Genomic DNA, 19,451 nt, shown 5'->3' with positions numbered 1-19,451 from the left:
CTATTATTTAATAATTGATTATAGAGTTTTTGTTGAGTGAGTGCTTTTCAATTTAAATGGTTCTATAGTTGTTATAACTTTAATTTTCGATTGAATATCTCTTATTTTTATATCTTTTGTTATATATATTTCTTCTTTGGTTATTTATTATAGAGAGGATTATGTATCTGGTGAAAAGAATATAAATCGTTTTATTATTATTGTTTTAATATTTATTCTTTCTATAGGTTTTTTAATTATTAGTCCTAATTTAATTAGAATTTTATTAGGTTGAGATGGTTTAGGTTTAGTTTCTTATTGTTTAGTTATTTATTATCAAAATGTAAAATCTTATAGTGCTAGTATATTAACTGCACTTTCTAATCGTATTGGTGATGTTGCTATTTTAATTTCTATTGCATGAATGTTAAATTTTGGTGGTTGAAATTATATTTATTATTATGATTTTATTTCTAATTCTTTTGAAATAAAGCTCATTACTATATTAATTGTTTTAGCAGCTATAACTAAGAGAGCTCAGATTCCTTTCTCTTCATGACTTCCTGCTGCTATAGCAGCTCCTACCCCTGTTTCTGCTTTAGTTCATTCTTCTACTCTTGTTACTGCTGGTGTTTATTTATTAATTCGTTTTAGAGCAATATTAGATACTTATAATTGTGGTTGATTTTTACTTTTAATTGGTTGTATAACTATTTTTATGGCTGGATTGGGCGCTAATTTTGAATTTGATTTGAAGAAGATTATTGCTCTTTCTACTTTAAGACAACTTGGTTTAATAATAAGAATTTTGGCTATGGGTTATCCAAAGCTTGCATTTTTTCATTTATTGGCTCATGCTTTATTTAAGGCATTATTATTTATATGTGCAGGTTCAATAATTCATAATTTGAAGGATTCTCAGGATATTCGTTTTATAGGATCAATTGTTAATTTCATACCTTTAACTTCAGTTTGTTTTAATGTTTCTAGTTTATCTTTGTGTGGAATACCTTTTTTAGCGGGATTTTATTCAAAGGATTTAATTCTTGAGATGGTTTGTTTAAGATGAATTAATTGTTTAATTTTTTTTCTTTATTTTTTTTCTACTGGTTTAACTGCTTCTTATTCTTTTCGTTTGTTTTATTATTCAATATCTGGTGATAATAATTTTTATTCTAGATTTTCTTTTGATGATAAGGGTTATTATATTTCATTTGGAATAATTGGTCTATTATTTGTTGCTGTTTTTGGTGGTAGTCTTTTATCTTGATTAATTTTTCCTATTCCTCATGTGATTTCTTTACCTTATTATTTAAAGTTTTTAACTATTACAGTTGTTATTTTAGGTGCTTATTTAGGTTATCTTATTTATAATTTTGATTTTTCTCATAATTTATTTTCTTTAAGTATACTTTCTTTTGTCAGATTTGCTGGTTCTATATGATTTATACCTTTTCTTTCAACTAAGTTTATTAGATATATTCCTTTAAAAATAGGTTATTATTTATCTAAGTCATTTGATTATGGTTGGGGTGAATTACTTGGTGGTCAAGGTTTATATAGATTATTTATTTATTTAATTGGTTATATTCAAGGTTGATATAATTCTATTTTCAAGATTTATCTTTTAACTTTTATATTTTGAATATTTATTTTGGTAATATTATTTTTCGTTTACTTAAATAGCTTATAATTAGAGCGTGACACTGAAGATGTTAAGGAAGTATTTTTACTTTTAGGTATTTATAAATATAGATATATTATTTTTACAGTGAAAATGTAATGTTTTATTTAAACTATATAAATTTTAGAAATGTTAACGGAGTTTAACCGCTAATATAAAAAGTTAGCAGCTTTCATATTGGCTTTACATTTCCTTAATTGGAACTATTATAGTTCAATTATATTATTAACAGTAATACGCCTCTTTTTGGCTTCAATTAATAAGAATAAGGGTAGTATATACCAATCTTCCAGGTCGAAACTGACTGCAATATTTCGCTTCTTATTCTATTTAAGGTTGATTGATATTATCAATACTTTTTGAATGCAACCCAAATGTTATGTTTAACTACAACCCTTTATTCTGCTCATTGTAATGCTCCTTGATTTCATTCATGGTATAGTCCACCTAGTAGAACTAGAATAAAAAATATTGTTGATACTGTTCAGATTATAATGTCTGATGTTTTAAAAATAATTACAATTGGTAGAATTAGTGCAATTTCTACATCAAAAATTAAAAAGATTACTGCGATTAGGAAGAATCGTAGTGAGAATGGTATTCGTGCTGATCTTTTTGGATCAAACCCACATTCAAATGGTAATCTTTTTCTCGATCATTAATTAATTTTTTTGATAGTGTTGTTGCCAGGATTATAACAATTATTGGAATAATTAATCTAATAAAAACTCTTGTGGATAGAATTAGAATTGTTTTTCTTGATTTATATCAAGCTTTCTGATTGGAAGTCAAATGTACTATTTATACTAGAAAAACAATTATCTACCTCATCAATAAATAGAGATATATAATAATAATCATACTACGTCTACGAAGTGTCAGTATCATGCTGCTGCTTCAAATCCAAAGTGGTGTCTTGGTGAGAATTGATTTATTGAGTGTCGAAGTAGACATGTTGATAAAAAGATTGTTCCAATAATTACGTGTAAACCATGGAATCCTGTTGCAACAAAGAATGTTGACCCATAAACTGCATCTGCAATGGTAAAAGGTGCTTCTCAATATTCATATGCTTGGAGTATTGTAAAGTATAGTCCTAATAACACTGTGAAGAATAATGCTTGTAGTGCTTGAGTATGATTAGATTCCATTAAACTATGATGTGCTCATGTTACTGTTACTCCTGATGCTAAAAGAATAGCTGTATTAAGTAATGGAATTTGTATAGGGTTAAAGGGTTGAATTCCTATTGGAGGTCATAATATTCCTAGTTCAATTGTTGGTGCTAATCTTCTTCTAAAGAATGCTCAAAAAAAGAAACGAAAAATAATACCTCTGATGCAATAAATAAAATTATTCCTCATCGTAATCCAATTGATACAAATCCTGTATGTAATCCTTGATATGTTCCTTCTCGTACTACATCTCGTCATCATTGAATTATGGTTAGTAGGGTAATTCCAAATCCAATTATAAATAAGTTAATATTAAATAGGTGGAATCATTTTGCTAGTCCTGATACTAGGACTATTGCTCCAATTGCTCCTGTTAATGGTCAAGGTCTATAGTCTACTAAGTGGAATGGGTGGTTTGAGTGAGTTGTTAACATAGGTTTAATATACTTCTCTAGTATATAGAGTTCTTAGAATTGAGAAAACATAGGCTTGAATTATTGCTATTGCTGATTCTAGAATTAATAGAATTATTTGTCCAATAATTAGTAATGAGATTAAGTTTATTGCTATAGATGGTCCTGTGTTTCCTAATAAGGTTAATAATAAGTGTCCTGCAATTATATTTGCTGCTAACCGTACTGCTAATGTACCTGGTCGAATAACATTACTAATTGTTTCAATTAGTACTATAAATGATATTAATGCGGGCGGTGTACCTTGTGGTACAAGGTGTGTAAATATATGATTAGTATGGTTAATTCATCCAAATAATATAAATCTTAGTCATATGGGTAGGGCAATTGCAAATGCAATGTTCTAGTAAAAATATAAGGGAATAATCCTATGAAATTGTTAAATAATATTATAATAAGAATTGAGATGAAAATGAATGTTGTTCCATTAAATGATTTTGGTCCAAGTAGTGTTTTAAATTCATTATGTAAGGTTAAATTTAGTTTATTTCAGATAATGTTAATTCGTGATGGTGTAAGTAAAAATAGTGATGGGATTAATAATAGTCCTAGAAATGTTCTAGTTCAATTTAATGATAAATTAAAGATGTTAGTTGATGGGTCAAATGTTGAGAATAGATTTGTTATCATTTTCAATTTAAGTTTTTTATTTCAATTGTTCCTTTTTCTGCTCTTTTAATTAGGTTAGGTTTAAATGAGAAGAAGTTTATTTGATTAAACAAGATTAATGTAGCTGAAAATATAATGAATAGTGAGAATCATATAAGAGGGGATATTTGAGGGATTTGGATATAATTTCCCCATCAGAAGTAGTCGTTAATTTACTATTATTTGGTTTAAGAGACCATTACTTACTTTCAGTCATCTGATGAATTTCAAGGTGTACTAATTTTTTTAGTTACTTTAGATTGACACTCTAATGTTATTTATTTTAACTAACTCCTTAAATTATCTTAGATAATCACTTAATAAATAAATTTACTGAAGTTCTTTCAATTACAATTGGTATAAATCTGTGGTTTGCTCCACAGATTTCTGAGCATTGTCCAAAGAATAATCCAGGTCGATTTATTGTGAATGTTCCTTGATTTAACCGACCTGGCGTTGCATCAATTTTAACCCCTAATGCAGGAACTGCTCATGAGTGTAGAACATCTGATGCTCTTGTTAATACTCGTACTTCTGTATTTATTGGTAGGATTGTTCGGTTATCTACATCTAGCAGTCGAAATCCATCATTTTCTAGGTCTTGTTCTGGTGTTATATAAGTGTCAAATTCTACGTCTATGAAGTCTGAATATTCATATCTTCAATATCATTGTCGTCCAATGGTTTTAATTGTGATTATTGCATCTACTGAATCATCAAGTAAATATAATAGTCGTAATGATGGAAGGGCAATAAAAATTAATGTAATTGCTGGTAAAGCTGTTCAGATTGTTTCAATTAAATGTCCATGAAGTATATTACGGTTAGTATAGGCAATAACTAATATATAACTTAAGGCATAACCTACAATTACTGTAATTAATAATAATACGACCATAGTATGATCATGAAAGAATGATAATTGTTCCATTAATGGTGAAGCTCCATCTTGAAGAGATAAATTTGATCATGTTGCCATTAATAAATATTTTCTAATAAAATGTCAAACCTTTATTTGTAGAGCTTAAATCTACTGCACTAATCTGCCATATTAGAATCTAGAGATTAATGGTAATTCTGAGTAACTATGTTCTGCAGGAGGGTTATTTTGTAGTCATTCTGTTGATCTTCTTATGTTAGCTCTAAATATAATTGCTCGGTTTGTAACCATTCTTTCTCATATAATTACAATGAATATAATGATTCCTACAATAGAAATTGTAGACCCAATTCTTGATACTACGTTTCATGATGTATATGCGTCTGGGTAGTCTGAGTATCGTCGAGGTATTCCTGCTAATCCTAGGAAGTGTTGAGGAAAGAATGTTAAGTTTACTCCAATGAATATAATTGTAAATTGGATTTTTAATCATGTATTATTTATAGTTAATCCTGTAAATAGTGGATATCATTGAATGACACCTCCTATAATTGCAAATACTGCTCCTATAGATAATACATAATGAAAGTGGGCTACTACATAATATGTATCATGTAATACAATATCAAGTGATGAATTTGCTAATACTAATCCTGTTAATCCACCAATTGTAAATAGGAAAATAAATCCTAGAGCTCATAATAATGGTGGATTGAACTTGAATTTAGTTCCATATAATGTAGCTAATCATCTAAATACCTTAATTCCTGTAGGTACAGCAATAATTATTGTTGCTGATGTAAAATATGCTCGTGTGTCAACATCCATTCCTACTGTGAATATATGATGTGCTCATACAATAAATCCTATTAGTCCAATTGATAGTATAGCATAAATTATACCTAATGTTCCAAATGATTCAATTTTCCTCTTTCTTGACATACAATATGTGAAATAATTCCAAACCCCGGTAGAATTAAAATATAAACTTCTGGGTGTCCAAAGAATCAAAATAGATGTTGATATAGAATTGGGTCACCCCCTCCTGCAGGGTCAAAGAATGATGTATTTAAATTTCGATCTGTTAATAATATAGTAATAGCTCCTGCTAAAACTGGAAGTGAAAGAAGGAGAAGTAATGCTGTAATAGCTACTGATCATACAAATAAAGGTGTTTGATCTAAAGTTATACTTTCTGATCGTATATTAATTGCTGTTGTAATGAAATTTACTGCACCAAGAATAGATGATACACCTGCTAAGTGTAGTGAAAAAATAGCTAGATCTACAGATGCACCCCCGTGTGCAATAGCTCCTGCTAGAGGAGGGTAAACTGTTCATCCTGTACCAGCACCATTATCTACTATAGAAGATGTAAGAAGAAGGGTTAGTGAAGGTGGTAGTAATCAAAAACTTATATTATTTATTCGTGGAAATGCTATATCTGGTGCACCAATTATTAGTGGAACAAGTCAATTACCAAATCCAATAATTATAATAGGTATTACTATAAAGAAAATTATTATGAATGCGTGAGCTGTAATAATAACATTATAAATCTGGTCATCCCCAATTAGAGATCCGGGTTGACCAAGTTCAGCACAAATAAGTATTCTTATTGATGTTCCTACTATTCCTGCTCATGCTCCAAATAGAAAATATAAAGTACCAATGTCCTTATGGTTTGTTGAGAATAATCATTTTTGCGGTAAGGTGGTAGACTGTAAATCTACTTATGAGATGTTTTCTCTCTTATCATATTTAGGTCTTATATTCAATTATGATTCTAGACTGCAATTCTAGAGGTGTAAAATTTTACTAAGGCCTAAAAGATTATTCTTTTAATTATAACTTTGAAGGTTATTAGTTTGATTAACTTAAGACCTTAGTATAATGAAATTAAGGTTGATGTTGAAATCAATCCTATTGTTGAAATTATTACTGTTATAGGAAGAATGATTCTTGATTTTTGGGACTTTATCTTTATAGATCACGAATTTTCTGTGTATGATATAATTAGAGCTGAGAATCTAATACGTATATACTAGTAGAGTGTAATTGTAGTTAATACAACTATAACAGTTATAATAGTTATTATATTGTTTTCTATTAACGATTGTATTACAATTCATTTTGGTAAGAATCCAAGGAATGGTGGTAGTCCACCTAAAGATAATAAAGATAAGAATATTATGAATTTAATTTCTGTTTTTATATTTCTGGCTGAATAAATTTGATTTATGAAAAATAATTTTATTTGCTTAAATAATAAAATTATAATTAATCTTAATAGTGAGTAAATAATGAAGTATAGTTCTCAGATGTTTTCTCTGACTGTTAATGATCTAATTATTCAACGTAGATGTCTGATTGATGAATATGCTAAAAGTTGTCGTAAGGATGTTTGATTTAAACCTCCTATTGCCCCAATAATAATTCTTAAGATAATAATTCTTCAAATAAAAGTTCTTAATTGAATACAATAGGATAAGACCATTATTGGGGCGATTTTTTGTCATGTTATTAATGTTAAACAATTATTTCATCTTGATGCTCCTATAACTTCTGGAAATCAGAAATGGAAAGGTGCAGCTCCAATCTTTAATAATAGTCTAGATCTAATTATTATTGATGGGATAAATTCTGTTTCCCATCCCTTGGGAAAATTTATTTGAATCAGCAAAATTGAAAATAATAATATTGTTGATGCTATTGCTTGGACAATAAAATATTAATTGATGATTCGTTTATTATTATATTTTTATTTCTTGTTAGGAGCGGAATAAATGAAAGTAAGTTGATCTCAAGTCCTATTCAAACCCCAAATCAGGAGTTTGATGAAATGGACAGGATCGTTCCTATCATTAATGTTGATAGGAAGAGAAGTTTTGTAGAGTTGTTCGTCATTAAAAAGGAGAGGATTGATACCTCTATAAATGGGGTATGAACCCATTAGCTTGTTTAGCTTACCTTTTTACATTAAGGTGTATGATGTACGTTATTTTTTGATACTAAAGGAGGTAGTTTAATTCTATCTTATGTAATTTTAATGAAGGTAATTTTATTTACTTTGTTTACCCTATCAAGGTAACCCTTTAATCAGGCACTTCATTTATTTAATATATAAATCGAAAGTTTTTTTTGAAATTCTTTTATGTATTATTTTGTTTAATTAGAATTAATTTATCCTGCTCCTTTTCTTTTATATATATATATATATATATATATATATATATATATATATATATATATATATATATATATATATAATTTATATTAATATATTACATTTAATTAAAAATAAAAGATTATAAGTTCATCTTATTATTATTAATTGATTATTATAATACATTCATTTACCTAGGATTATAGCTACTTATGTTTTTAGCTTAAAATACGTTATTATAATATAATATATATAATAATATGTAATTTAATATTTAATATTATTATAATTGGATATAACAATAAAATTATTAATTTTAAATATCAAATATTATAATATTATTAATAATTATATTAATTATAATAATATAATTAGCATAAATTATCTGTAATTAGTTTATTTAACTAATATATATAAGTTAACTTAATATAAAAAAAGAATTCATATTAATAACATATTATATTAAATTACATAATTGTATAAAATATATTTATTATATTATTTAATCTTTCTTTATTTATTAGTGAAAAGAAAGATTAAATAAGAAAGAATGTAATACATTATTGCTATTCATGTTCCATATTAATCTTTAATTATATATAATAGAGAAGTTGTTGTGGTCATACAGGGGAGCGTTTCTTTTTTTTTGTTAATGTTTGTGGTTTTTTTCTTTTTTTTCTTTAAATATTTGAATCTTTAATTTTTTCCTGATTTAATAAATTTAAAAATTTCTTATTGTTCTTTTTGCAGTAATTTGATTTAATTATCAAGTGATTTTGGATTTAGCAATTGATTTAGTATCGGCATAATTCGTGCCAGCAGCCGCGGTTATACGATTGATACAAGTGGATATTATTGGTTAAAACAGTTGTTTATACTATTAGGGTTGAAATATAAATTTGTAAGGTGAAATGTTAAAATTTATTTGTGGCCCTTTTTATGAATCTGTGAAATTTAAATAATAAACTAGGATTAGATACCCTATTATTTTAAATGTTAATTATATTTACCAGGGTACTATTAGTTAAGGTCTTTAAACCCAAAGAATTTGGCGGTATCTCATTCCATTCAGAGGAACCTACCCCATGATTGATAATACACGATTTACTCTACTTAATTTATTTGTTTGTATATCTCCGTTATCAGAGAATCTTTTTAGAGTTATAATTCTCAATATTTGTAATTATCAAATATTTCAGGTCAAGGTGCAGCTTATAGTTAAGAGGAGGTGGGTTACAATAGATTTTTGTTTATAACGGATTTGATAGTGAAATACTGTTAATGAAGGTGGATTTGATAGTAAATTAATTTATTTCATTTAACTGATATTGGCTCTGAGATGTGTACACATCGCCCGTCGCTCTCATTATTGATTATTCTATTCTATTTTAAAGTAGCTTCAATTTAGATGAGATAAGTCGTAACATAGTAGATGTACTGGAAAGTGTATCTAGGAAGAGTTTCAAGATATAACTTATTAGTAAAGTGTTTCATTTACACTGAAAATTTTTCTCTGCAAATCAGGATATCTTGATTATTTATTTTATTATATTTATTTTTTGTTTATTTAATTATTTAATATATATAATTTTATTGTATTTTTGTCTTAGTATACTTTATAGAATTGATTTTTTAAATTATAGTGTATTGGTAATGTAAGTGTTTTATGAAATATTATTTTAAATTTTTTTAAGTAGATTTTATTTATTGTACCTTTTGTATCAGGGTTTATCAAAATTTTAGTATTTATTTTATTTGTCTCGATTTGGGTTGATTTATAAATAATTTATAGTTAATGTATCATAATTATTATTAAATTGTTTATAGAAATGAGATGTTAATCGTTTCCCAAGATATCTAGTTTCTTAAGAAAAAATTTAATTATTTAATTTTTGAAGTAAAAATATCAACTTATTTATTCTTTAAGGGATAAGCTTTGAAGTTAATAACCTATAATTTATTTTATAGAAATATAATAGTAAGCTTTAAACCAGCTATCTTTAAGATTACGTTTTACTTCATTATTTTTTATTTTGATTTTATAAATATTTTAGGTTTTTTATTAAGACTATTAATTTAATTTTAAAATTTTTGTAATAATGATAGAATTAGTAAATTTATTTGTATGAAATTTTTACCTTGTGAACTTATTATAAGGAACTAGGCAAAATTGATTTCCGCCTGTTTATCAAAAACATGTCCTCTTGTTTATACTTTGAGGTCTGGCCTGCTCACTGAGCGTATTTTTAAAGAGCTGCGGTATTTTGACCGTGCAAAGGTAGCATAATCATTAGTCTCTTAATTAGTGGCTGGAATGAATGGCTTGACGAGAAATCAACTGCCTCTTAATAAATTTTTGAATTTAACTTTTTGAGTCAAAAGGCTTAAATTCTTCTTTAGGACGAGAAGACCCTATAGAGCTTGACATTTTACTTTTATATAGTTTTTTGTTTGTCTTTCTATATTTAATGATGATGTTTTGTTGGGGTGACATGAAGAATAGATAAACTCTTCATTATTATATCATTTACTTATGTTTGTTATTTTGATCCATAATTTATGATCATAAGATTAAGTTACCTTAGGGATAACAGCGTAATTGTTTTTGAGAGCTCATATCGACAAAGCAGATTGCGACCTCGATGTTGGATTAAGAAAAATTTTGGGTGCAGGAGCCCAATGATAAGGTCTGTTCGACCTTTAAATTCTTACTTGATCTGAGTTCAGACCGGCGTGAGCCAGGTCGGTTTCTATCCTAAGATTATTAATCCATATTAGTACGAAAGGACCATATGGTTAAAATATTTTTTGTTATATTGATTAATATTAATTTATTTACTATTTTGACAGATTAATGTGTTGAATTTAGAATTCATTTATGTAGATTTTTTTCTACAAATAGTATTGATACTTTATGATTAATTTATATTTATTTTGAATGTTCTTTTATTGGTTATTTGTATTTTAATTAGTGTTGCCTTTTTAACTTTATTAGAGCGTAAGGTTTTAGGTTATATTCAGATTCGAAAGGGTCCAAATAAGGTATGTTTTGTTGGAATTCCTCAGCCATTTAGAGATGCTATTAAGTTAATTTGTAAGGAGCAGCCAATTCCTATTATATCTAATTACCTACTTTATTATTTTCCCCTGTTTTTAAGTTAATGATTTCTTTAGCCGTTTGAGTAATTTTTCCTTATTTAACTTATATGTGTTCTTTTTCTAATGGATTTTTATTTTTTTTATGTTGTACTAGATTAGGTGTTTATACTGTTATAATTGCTGGTTGATCTTCTAATTCAAATTATTCATTATTAGGTTCTCTTCGTTCTGTTCCTCAAACAATTTCTTATGAAGTTAGTTTAGCTTTAATTTAATTGTCTTTAATTATTTTAATTGGTAGTTTTAATATGTTTGATTTTATAAACTATCAGCTTTATTGTTGATTTATTATTATTTCTTTTCCTTTAGCTTTAGCTTGTTTTGCTTCTTGTTTAGCTGAAACTAATCGTACTCCTTTTGATTTTGCTGAAGGGGAATCTGAGTTAGTTTCGGGATTTAATATTGAGTATGGTGCGGGTGGTTTTACTTTAATTTTTTTAGCTGAATATACTAGAATTGTCTTTATAAGAATATTATTGGCTTTAATTATTTTAGGTGGTGATTTTTATTCTTTTATATTTTTTATTATGCTTGCTATTATATCTTTTGGTTTTATTTGGGTTCGTGGAACATTACCACGGTTTCGTTATGATAAATTAATGTACTTAGCTTGAAAAAGTTTTTACCTTTATCTTTGAATTTTTTTATTTTCTTTGTTGGTTTAAAGATTTTATTTATCTCATTTGTTTAGTGAAATTTTTTGAGAAAAGTTAATAGAAGAGTTAAACTTCTAATTTTATGTTTTCAAAACATATGCTTTTCCTAAGCTAATTAACTTTATTCCTTAATTAATTTATCTCATGCGATTGCGACATGGACATTAATTAAGAAATATGTAAAGTAGATAATTGTTAAGATTTGACCTGTTATAATATAAGGTTCTTCAACAGGTCGTTTACCAAATCACGTTAGTAGGCATACAACAACTACTATAATTCAGAATAAAATGTGATTAATAGGGTAAAATTCAATGCCTCGGAATGGTGTTTTATTATAAAATGGTAAAATTATTAAGATTCTAATTGATAAAAATAACGCAATAACACCTCCTAATTTATTAGGGATAGATCGTAGAATTGCATATGCAAATAGGAAATATCACTCTGGTTGAATGTGAACTGGTGTTACTAATGGGTTGGCAGGTACAAAGTTATCTGGATCTCCTAATAGGTAAGGATTGATTAAACATAGTATAATTAATAATGATGTTATTATTACAAATGTAATAGAATCCTTAAAGGTAAAGTATGGATGGAATGGAATTTTTTCAATATCTCCATTTAGTCCAAGAGGATTATTAGATCCTGTTTGGTGAAGAAAAAATAAATGAATTGCTGCTATAGCAGCAATAATAAATGGTAATACAAAATGGAATGTGAAGAATCGATTTAATGTTGCATTATCAACAGCGAATCCTCCTCATACTCATTGGACTAAATCTGTTCCTAAGTATGGGATTGCTGATAATAAATTAGTAATTACTGTTGCACCTCAAAAAGATATTTGGCCTCAGGTTAAGACATATCCTATAAATGCAGTTGCTATAACTAAAAATTAAATTACTGTACCAATTATTCAGGTATGTATGTATATATATATATATATATAAGATCCGTAGTAAATTCCCCGTCCTACATGTAAGTAAATACAAATAAAAAATATAGATGCTCCATTTGCATGTAAGGTTCGGATAATTCAACCATTATTTACGTCTCGGCAGATGTGTACTACACTACTGAATGCTATTTCAATATTTGATGTATAATGTATAGCTAAAAATAGTCCAGTTACGATTTGAATTACCAAACATAACCCTAATAGGGATCCAAAATTTCATCAAAATAAAATATTTGTTGGGGCAGGTAAGTCAATTAAAGAAATTATTAATAATTTTAATTAAAAGAGGTCTTAATCGTAAGGGTTTATTCATTAGTAATTATCTTATTTTACAAATAGGTCCCTGATAAATATTAGTGATTTTAACAACTGCTAGTAGTGCTAAAAATAAATAAATTATTATTATTATTGTAATAATGAATGTTGGTCTGTTATATAATTTTTCTAAAGATATTGTTATTTCTTGATAATTGATTGAATTATCAATATTTATAGTTTCGGTGTTTTTGAATAAGTCTATAAATATAGATATATCTAGAATAATTAATATTGATATGATAAATACTCACATTATTAATGTAATAATTATAGTAATTGATTTAGGCTGAAATATTTCGTTTGATGCAATTCTTGTAATGTAAATAAATAATACTAGTATACCACCAAGAAATGTTAAAAATAAAATATATGATAATCAATATCTTTCTATTATTGTTCCTGTTATTAATCCAACTAGGAAAGTTTGAAGGATAATAAAAAGCATTATTGATATTGGGTGTCTTAATTTAATAAAATTAATATTTATTACATTTGATAATGATATAATTATTATTTTGATCATTTCAGGGGTTAGTTTATTTAAAATATCGGTTTTGGGGACCGATGATGGAAGCTTTTCCACCTCTGAAGTTTTAAAAGTGGGGGCTGGACTTATTTCCGGTTTACAAGACCGGCGTTTTTTTTAAACTATTAAAACTAATGTTTCTATTCTCTATTTTTACTTCTTTATTGATTTATTTTGCTGGTGTTTATGTTTTTTCTTCTAAACGTAAACATTTATTAATGGTTCTTTTGAGATTAGAATATATTGTTCTTTCTTTATTTATATTAGTTATTGTTTTTCTTATTGAGTTTGATTATGATTATTTTTTTCCTGTTATTTTTTAGTTTTTTCTGGTTGTGAGGGTGCTTTAGGTCTTTCTATTTTAGTTTCAATAATTCGTTCTCATGGTAATGATTTTTTTAATTCTTTTGGTTTATCTTTATGTTAATGTATTTATTTATAACTATTTTTTTGATCCCTCTTTGTTTATTAAATAATTGTTGATGGTTGGTTCGTTCTTTAATGTTTCTGTCGAGTTTTGTGTTTATAATTTGTGTTTATTCATATGCTGATTTGAATATAATTAGATATTATTTTGGTATTGATTATTTTTCTTTTAGTTTAATTTTGCTTAGTTTTTGGATTTGTTCTTTAATAATCACTGCTAGAGGTTCAGTTTATTTAAGTTCATATCATTCTAATTTTTTTGTTTTTATGGTTTTGATTTTAATAATTATGCTTTACTGTTCATTTGCTAGATTAAGTCTTCTTTCTTTTTATATTTTTTTTGAGGCTAGATTAGTTCCTACTTTACTTTTAATTTTGGGTTGGGGTTATCAACCTGAGCGTTTGCAGGCTGGTGTTTATTTAATTTTTTATACTTTGGTTGCTAGATTACCTTTATTATTAGTTTTATTTGAGGTTTATGATTTTTCTAATACTTTATATTTTCCTTTATTAGTTGATTTTGGTTCTTATTATTTTATGTTTTATGTATTTATAATTTTGGCTTTTTTAGTTAAGATACCTATGTTTTTGGTTCATTTATGACTTCCTAAGGCTCATGTAGAGGCCCCTATTTCAGGTAGAATGATTCTTGCTGGTGTTTTATTAAAGTTAGGTGGTTATGGTATTTTTCGTGTTATAAAGGTTATTTCTTATTTTGGTTTAAAGTTTAATTATTTTTGATTATCTTTGGGTTTATCTGGGGCTGATATTGTAAGATTTATTTGTTTTCGTCAGGTTGATTTAAAGTCTTTAATTGCATATTCTTCTGTTGCTCATATAAGAATGGTTATTGGTGGATTGATGACTATGAATTGATGAGGTTGTGTAGGTTCTCTTTCTCTAATGGTTGGTCATGATTTATGTTCTTCTGGTTTATTTTGTTTATCTAATATTATTTATGAACGTTTAGGTAGACGAAGATTATTAATTAACAAGGGTATAATTAATTTGATGCCAAGAATGGCTTTATGATGATTTCTTTTAAGATCATCAAATATGGCTGCTCCTCCTTCTTTAAATTTGGTAGGTGAAATTAGATTATTAAATAGAATTATATCTTGATCTTCTTTTAGATTCTTTGCTTTGATTTTTTTATCTTTTTTTAGTGCTGTTTATACTTTGTATATATATTCTTATTCTCAGCATGGAAATTATTATTCTGGTGTTTATACTTGTTCTCTTGGTTATTTTCGTGAATATCAATTTTACTTTTACATTGATTGCCTTTAAATATTCTCTGTTTAAAGGGTGAATATTTCTTTGTTTAGTTTGCTTAAGTATTTTAATTAAAAATATTGTTTTGTGGAATCAATGATATGAAGTTTTTCATCTTAGGCTGTGAATTTATTTTCTATTTCTTCTTTGAGTTTTTTTTCTTTGTTTTTTTCGAGAACTATAATTTTTATTTTAGGTATTTATTATTTAATAATTGATTATAGAGTTTTTGTTGAGTGAGAGCTTTTCAATTTAAATGGTTCTATAGTTGTTATAACTTTAATTTTGGATTGAATATCTCTTATTTTTATATCTTTTGTTATATATATTTCTTCTTTGGTTATTTATTATAGAGAGGATTATATATCTGGTGAAAAGAATATAAATCGTTTTATTATTATTGTTTTAATATCTATTCTTTCTATAGGTTTTTTAATTATTAGTCCTAATTTAATTAGAATTTTATTAGGTTGAGATGGTTTAGGTTTAGTTTCTTATTGTTTAGTTATTTATTATCAAAATGTAAAATCTTATAGTGCTGGTATATTAACTGCACTTTCTAATCGTATTGGTGATGTTGCTATTTTAATTTCTATTGCATGAATGTTAAATTTTGGTGGTTGAAATTATATTTATTATTATGATTTTATTTCTAATTCTTTTGAAATAAACCTCATTACTATATTAATTGTTTTAGCAGCTATAACTAAGAGAGCTCAGATTCCTTTCTCTTCATGACTTCCTGCTGCTATAGCAGCTCCTACTCCTGTTTCTGCTTTAGTTCATTCTTCTACTCTTGTTACTGCTGGTGTTTATTTATTAATTCGTTTTAGACCAATATTAGATACTTATAATTGTGGTTGATTTTTACTTTTAATTGGTTGTATAACTATATTTATGGCTGGATTGGGCGCTAATTTTGAATTTGATTTGAAGAAGATTATTGCTCTTTCTACTTTAAGACAACTTGGTTTAATAATAAGAATTTTGGCTATGGGTTATCCAAAGCTTGCATTTTTTCATTTATTGGCTCATGCTTTATTTAAGGCATTATTATTTATATGTGCAGGTTCAATAATTCATAATTTGAAGGATTCTCAGGATATTCGTTTTATAGGATCAATTGTTAATTTCATACCTTTAACTTCAGTTTGTTTTAATGTTTCTAGTTTATCTTTGTGTGGAATACCTTTTTTAGCGGGATTTTATTCAAAGGATTTAATTCTTGAGATGGTTTGTTTAAGATGAATTAATTGTTTAATTTTTTTTCTTTATTTTTTTTCTACTGGTTTAATTGCTTCTTATTCTTTTCGTTTGTTTTATTGTTCAATATCTGGTGATAATAATTTTTATTCTAGATTTTCTTTTGATGATAAGGGTTATTATATTTCATTTGGAATAATTGGTCTATTGTTTGTTGCTGTTTTTGGTGGTAGTCTTTTATCTTGATTAATTTTTCCTATTCCTCATGTGATTGCTTTACCTTATTATTTAAAGATTTAACTATTACAGTTGTTATTTTAGGTGCTTATTTAGGTTATCTTATTTATAATTTTGATTTTTCTCATAATTTATTTTCTTTAAGTATACTTTCTTTTGTCAGATTTGCTGGTTCTATATGATTTATACCTTTTCTTTCAACTAAGTTTATTAGATATATTCCTTTAAAAATAGGTTATTATTCATCTAAGTCATTTGATTATGGTTGGGGTGAATTACTTGGTGGTCAAGGTTTATATAGATTATTTATTTATTTAATTGGTTATATTCAAGGTTGATATGATTCTAATTTCAAGATTTATCTTTTAACTTTTATTTTTTGAATATTTATTTTGGTAATATTATTTTTCGTTTACTTAAATAGCTTATAATTAGAGCGTGACACTGAAGATGTTAAGGAAGTATTTTTACTTTTAGGTATTTATAAATATAGATATATTATTTTTACAGTGAAAATGTAATGTTTTATTTAAACTATATAAATTTTAGAAATGTTAACGGAGTGTAACCGCTAATATAAAAAGTTAGCAGCTTTCATATTGGCTTTACATTTCCTTAATTGGAACTATTATAGTTCAATTATATTATTAACAGTAATACGCCTCTTTTTGGCTTCAATTAATATGAATAAGGGTAGTATATACCAATCTTCCAGGTCGAAACTGACTGCAATATTTCGCTTCTTATTCTATTTAAGGTTGATTGATATTATCAATACTTTTTGAATGCAACCCAAATGTTATGTTTAACTACAACCCTTTATTCTGCTCATTGTAATGCTCCTTGATTTCATTCATGGTATAGTCCACCTAGTAGAACTAGAATAAAAAATATTGTTGATACTGTTCAGATTATAATGTCTGATGTTTTAAAAATAATTACTATTGGTAGAATTAGTGCAATTTCTACATCAAAATTTAAAAAGATTACTGCGATTAGGAAGAATCGTAGTGAGAATGGTATTCGTGCTGATCTTTTTGGATCAAACCCACATTCAAATGGTGATCTTTTTTCTCGATCATTAATTAATTTTTTTGATAGTGTTGTTGCCAGGATTATAACAATTATTGGAATAATAAATCTAATGAAAACTCTTGTGGATAGAATTAGAATTGTTTTTCTTGATTTATATCAAGCTTTCTGATTGGAAGTCAAATGTACTATTTATACTAGAAAAACAATTATCTACCTCATCAATAAATAGAGATATATAAGAATAATCATACTACGTCTACGAAGTGTCAGTATCATGCTGCTGCTTCAAATCCAAAGTGGTGTCTTGGTGAGAATTGATTTATTGAGTGTCGAAGTAGACATGTTGATAAAAAGATTGTTCCAATAATTACGTGTAAACCATGGAATCCTGTTGCAACAAAGAATGTTGACCCATAAACTGCATCTGCAATGGTAAAAGGTGCTTCTCAATATTCATATGCTTGGAGTATTGTAAAGTATAGTCCTAATAACACTGTGAAGAATAATGCTTGTAGTGCTTAAGTATGATTAGATTCCATTAAACTATGATGTGCTCATGTTACTGTTACTCCTCATGCTAAAAGAATAGCTGTATTAAGTAATGGAATTTGTATAGGGTTTAAGGGTTTAAATCCTATTGGAGGTCATAGTATTCCTAGTTCAATTGTTGGTGCTAATCTTCTTCTAAAGAATGCTCAAAAAAAAGAAACGAAAAATAATACCTCTGATGCAATAAATAAAATTATTCCTCATCGTAATCCAATTGATACAAATCCTGTATGTAATCCTTGATATGTTCCTTCATGTACTACATCTCGTCATCATTGAATTATGGTTAGTAGGGTAATTCCAAATCCAATTATAAATAAGTTAATATTAAATAGGTGGAATCATTTTGCTAGTCCTGATACTAGGACTATTGCTCCAATTGCTCCTGTTAATGGTCAAGGTCTATAGTCTACTAAGTGGAATGGGTGGTTTGAGTGAGTTGTTAACATAGGTTTAATATACTTCTCTAGAATATAGAGTTCTTAGAATTGAGAAAACATAGGCTTGAATTATTGCTACTGCTGATTCTAGAATTAATAGAAGTATTTGTCCAATAATTAGTAATGAGATGAAGTTTATTGCTATAGATGGTCCTGTGTTTCCTAATAAGGTTAATAATAAGTGTCCTCCAATTATATTTGCTGCTAACCGTACTGCTAATGTACCTGGTCGAATAACATTACTAATTGTTTCAATTAGTACTATAAATGATATTAATGCGGGCGGTGTACCTTGTGGTACAAGGTGTGTAAATATATGATTAGTATGGTTAATTCATCCAAATAATATAAATCTTAGTCATATAGGTAGGGCAATTGCAAATGTTAATGCTAAATGTCTTGTTCTAGTAAAAATATAAGGGAATAATCCTATGAAATTGTTAAATAATATTATAATAAGAATTGAGATGAAAATGAATGTTGTTCCATTAAATGATTTTGGTCCAAGTAGTGTTTTAAATTCATTATGTAAGGTTAAATTTAGTTTATTTCAGATAATGTTAATTCGTGATGGTGTAAGTCAAAATAGTGATGGGATTAATAATAGTCCTAGAAATGTTCTAGTTCAATTTAATGATAAATTAAAGATGTTAGTTGATGG

At 26.8% G+C, this 19,451-nt stretch overlaps 1 protein-coding gene and 3 long non-coding RNA genes across 4 annotated transcripts in view; 2 read left to right on the top strand and 2 right to left on the bottom strand.

Moving 5' to 3' along the window:
• Positions 1–3,625, bottom strand: part of LOC126302632 (uncharacterized) — a 16,975-nt gene extending 13,350 nt beyond the window's left edge. The window contains exon 1 of the long non-coding RNA XR_007553146.1: positions 3,489–3,625. This is a non-coding gene — a long non-coding RNA (uncharacterized LOC126302632). The remainder of the gene's footprint in view (positions 1–3,488) is intronic.
• LOC126302631 (uncharacterized) lies at positions 2,486–19,451 on the top strand. The gene is made up of 2 exons (XR_007553145.1): positions 2,486–2,918; positions 18,445–19,451. It is a non-coding gene; the product is annotated as an uncharacterized LOC126302631 (long non-coding RNA).
• Positions 10,180–19,451, bottom strand: part of LOC126302628 (uncharacterized) — an 82,892-nt gene continuing 73,620 nt past the window's right edge. The window contains exon 2 of the long non-coding RNA XR_007553143.1: positions 10,180–10,643. This is a non-coding gene — a long non-coding RNA (uncharacterized LOC126302628). The remainder of the gene's footprint in view (positions 10,644–19,451) is intronic.
• On the top strand, positions 15,722–16,821 carry LOC126302625 (NADH-ubiquinone oxidoreductase chain 5-like). The gene has a single exon (XM_049991742.1). It carries the CDS (start codon positions 16,224–16,226, stop codon positions 16,572–16,574), a length of 351 nt encoding a protein of 116 aa, XP_049847699.1. The 5' UTR covers positions 15,722–16,223; the 3' UTR covers positions 16,575–16,821.

This window comes from Schistocerca gregaria, unplaced genomic scaffold (genome assembly GCF_023897955.1).
Source record: "Schistocerca gregaria isolate iqSchGreg1 unplaced genomic scaffold, iqSchGreg1.2 ptg000174l, whole genome shotgun sequence".
In the NCBI taxonomy this organism is placed as follows: domain Eukaryota; kingdom Metazoa; phylum Arthropoda; class Insecta; order Orthoptera; family Acrididae; genus Schistocerca; species Schistocerca gregaria.
This window is presented reverse-complemented; position numbering and strand designations above follow the sequence as displayed.